This window comes from Gavialis gangeticus, unplaced genomic scaffold, assembly GCF_001723915.1.
Source record: "Gavialis gangeticus isolate Ggan-Ray unplaced genomic scaffold, GavGan_comp1, whole genome shotgun sequence".
Taxonomy (NCBI): domain Eukaryota; kingdom Metazoa; phylum Chordata; order Crocodylia; family Gavialidae; genus Gavialis; species Gavialis gangeticus.
This window is the reverse complement of record NW_017729027.1, coordinates 33,988,853-33,991,465: the sequence shown is the minus strand read 5'-3', so window position 1 is coordinate 33,991,465 and position 2,613 is coordinate 33,988,853. Positions and strand designations below refer to the sequence as shown.

The following is a 2,613-nucleotide window of genomic DNA, read 5'->3' as shown; positions in this document are numbered from 1 at the left end:
TCTCTTGAGAGGTGGGAAACATAGGCTGAATCTCCACAGTCTGATGAGGGCCTAGAATCCAGGTTTTCTATTTCCTGCCGAAGTGCTCTAACCATTAGTTCAGGCATATAAACAATGGAAACCTTAATCACCTCCTTCTTTGCCAGTGTTACTTAATGAAAGTGACCTCGGCTGCTGAGTTCTGAACTCCGTGAAGTCCATATCTGTGAAGCATGGTCTAAGCAAGTGTGCCAGAGTAGGGCCTGCAGATGACAAAGATGACAAACACCTACTTTGTGGATCCCAAATGAGCTGAGACATTTTCGGCTTGTCCAAGACGGAAGCAACTTTGGGCATGTACAGAAGTAAACACTTTAGGCACTTAACTTCATTGGTGAAAATTTGAGCACCCCCCTCCCCAAGTGTATCGACTGTCAAAATAGGTATGCTTGGAACTTCAAGGCAGATGTGCTGTCTTTAAAATCAAAGAAACAAAAAGAAAAGGAGGGATGCTGAACCAGCAAACTGGAAGCATAGCTTAGTTCAGGCAAGTCATAATGGGCAAGGGAATAATTTCTCTCCTATATGGTTGTTTCAATTCCAGCTCCGATTGCTCTGAAGTGCCCTGCCATTTGTGAAATGAATGTGCCGGTCTCAATTCATTTTTTAAGAGGACAAGTATCCTCATCACGTAACTACTGCAAACACTGCAATTCTTTGAACACTTAGGCATATGCTTAACTGATCATGAAGCTGTTCTCTTTGATGTGAACAGGACTTCTCATGGCAGCAAAGGTATGTGTGTGCCAAAGTGTTTGTAAGATTAGTTTAAATTAGCACTACTTGGCAGACTCAACAGAGATGTCAAGAGTTAAACTGCTGTATAGACTGAGCCATTATCTCACCTCCAGATGTATCTAATCTAGGAGAGAAGCTTAATGGAGGGGTGGAGAAAAAAAGACTTCCCTCTGCTCATTTTATCCATGTTTTCTGAATAAATCTAGGCCTCCGGTGTCTCATTCTCAATTGTACTATACAGTGCTGGCAATGTAGAGGTGCCATAATGTAAATGCAACTTGTCAAACAGTTTGGGACCTTAGCGTGAAAGAAAACTGTATTCAGGACAGTCAGGACTTTTCACAAGCATTTTACCAAGTAAACTGATTGTTTCACAATTATTTAGTGGGTTAAAACAATTTATTTTATTTGCCTTTTAAAATAATTTTGTTTAGCTAACCACACAAACACATACCTGATTTTGCAGTTGCTCGCGATTTTGCAGGGGAAGTTACAGCACTGATTAAGCTGCACAACAATGTTCCTTGGCTGTTCATTTTCTGAATTTCCAGGGCTTTGGAAAACCATTCATCTTTTAATTTCTGGACAATGAAAATGTAATTATTTGTAATTTTTTCATTACATCTCATAAAGCAGCAAAACAATTTTCAGATCTGGAATATTTGGCATCAAGAAACAGATGGACATGGCCATTCGGAAATATTTTTGGCTATCAGCCCATACTACATATCAAAAGACAAAGTGGTACTAAAGAGCCCATGTTCCATTCTTCTGACTGCAGCATAGTTAGACTGATATGGCAGACCACATACAGTAACAGGAAAAATTAGAGTGGCACAGAGAGGCAAACTGGAATCTAAGGGAAACTGACTAAGGCCATTATTAACAAATATTAACACCTGATAATAAACAAGAGCATGTCAAGCCCCGCTCCAACAAAATTAGATGGACAAAGACAAAAGAAACAAAAAAGAAATGATCTAGCAGAAAATGAAAAGCAAAGTGTGTAACTTTTTCACTTCACACTGTTACAAAATTAACAACCACTCTAAATATTATTCACATTATATACAATACCTTACCATAGTATCTTCCAAAGGTTTCTTTAACTCCTCTGTACTCAAAGAGGGTTGCATAGCTGGGATCCTTTCTGTTGTCTCTTCCATCCATTTCTTTAAAGATTCTACAAGTAGCTCAAAAGTATCCATTTGTTTCTGACAAGATGACAAATCCTCTTCTCTAAACCATTAAAGACAGCAAGTAAATTTAGGTACAAGAGGCCACTAATGGCTCTGATAATTTTATCAAGAGAACTAAGCCATTAATGGCTTGATCCTGATGACATGAAGTCAATGAGTCCTTAACAACTGACTCCAATAGGTAGAGAAGCAGGCCCCTGAATTTACTGTACAGGTAAATACCCCAAGTATTTCTAATATGTGGTAAAATATGTCTGCCTTGACAGAACTGTCAATTAATTCAAGAAACAGAGAACTCAGAAATTTTCTATACATTCATCCAGTGTGAGATAATGAGTATACATGAAGCAACACGTATGAAATCTCCATTACATCATCTTGTCTTACCTTCTAACTCATATATCTTATATCCAGGGTAGGCAAAATAAGGCCCACAGGCTGCATCCAGCCCCACCAGAGAATTTCATCCAGCCTGCATGTAGGCACCCACCAATTAAGTGTATCCTGACTGGCCCACGGCTGCCCCTGCTATGGTCTGCATGATGCCAAGTTCCACCCACTCCCGCTGGGGCAGTGTGCTGTGTTCCCACCCTCGCCCATGTTTCATAGTTTCTAGGGTCAGAAGGGACCTGAGTAG

The 2,613-nt window shown here is 39.9% G+C and overlaps 1 protein-coding gene across 13 annotated transcripts in view; it reads right to left on the bottom strand.

Moving 5' to 3' along the window:
* Positions 1-2,613, bottom strand: part of DST (dystonin) — a 569,390-nt gene that overhangs the window by 138,955 nt on the left and 427,822 nt on the right. For all 13 annotated transcript variants that reach the window (XM_019520527.1, XM_019520528.1, XM_019520523.1 and 10 more), the window contains 2 exons: positions 1,860-2,016; positions 1,232-1,358 (listed from right to left, as the gene is read on the bottom strand). In XM_019520527.1, the coding sequence (XP_019376072.1) occupies positions 1,232-1,358; positions 1,860-2,016 (284 nt within the window). The remainder of the gene's footprint in view (positions 1-1,231; positions 1,359-1,859; positions 2,017-2,613) is intronic.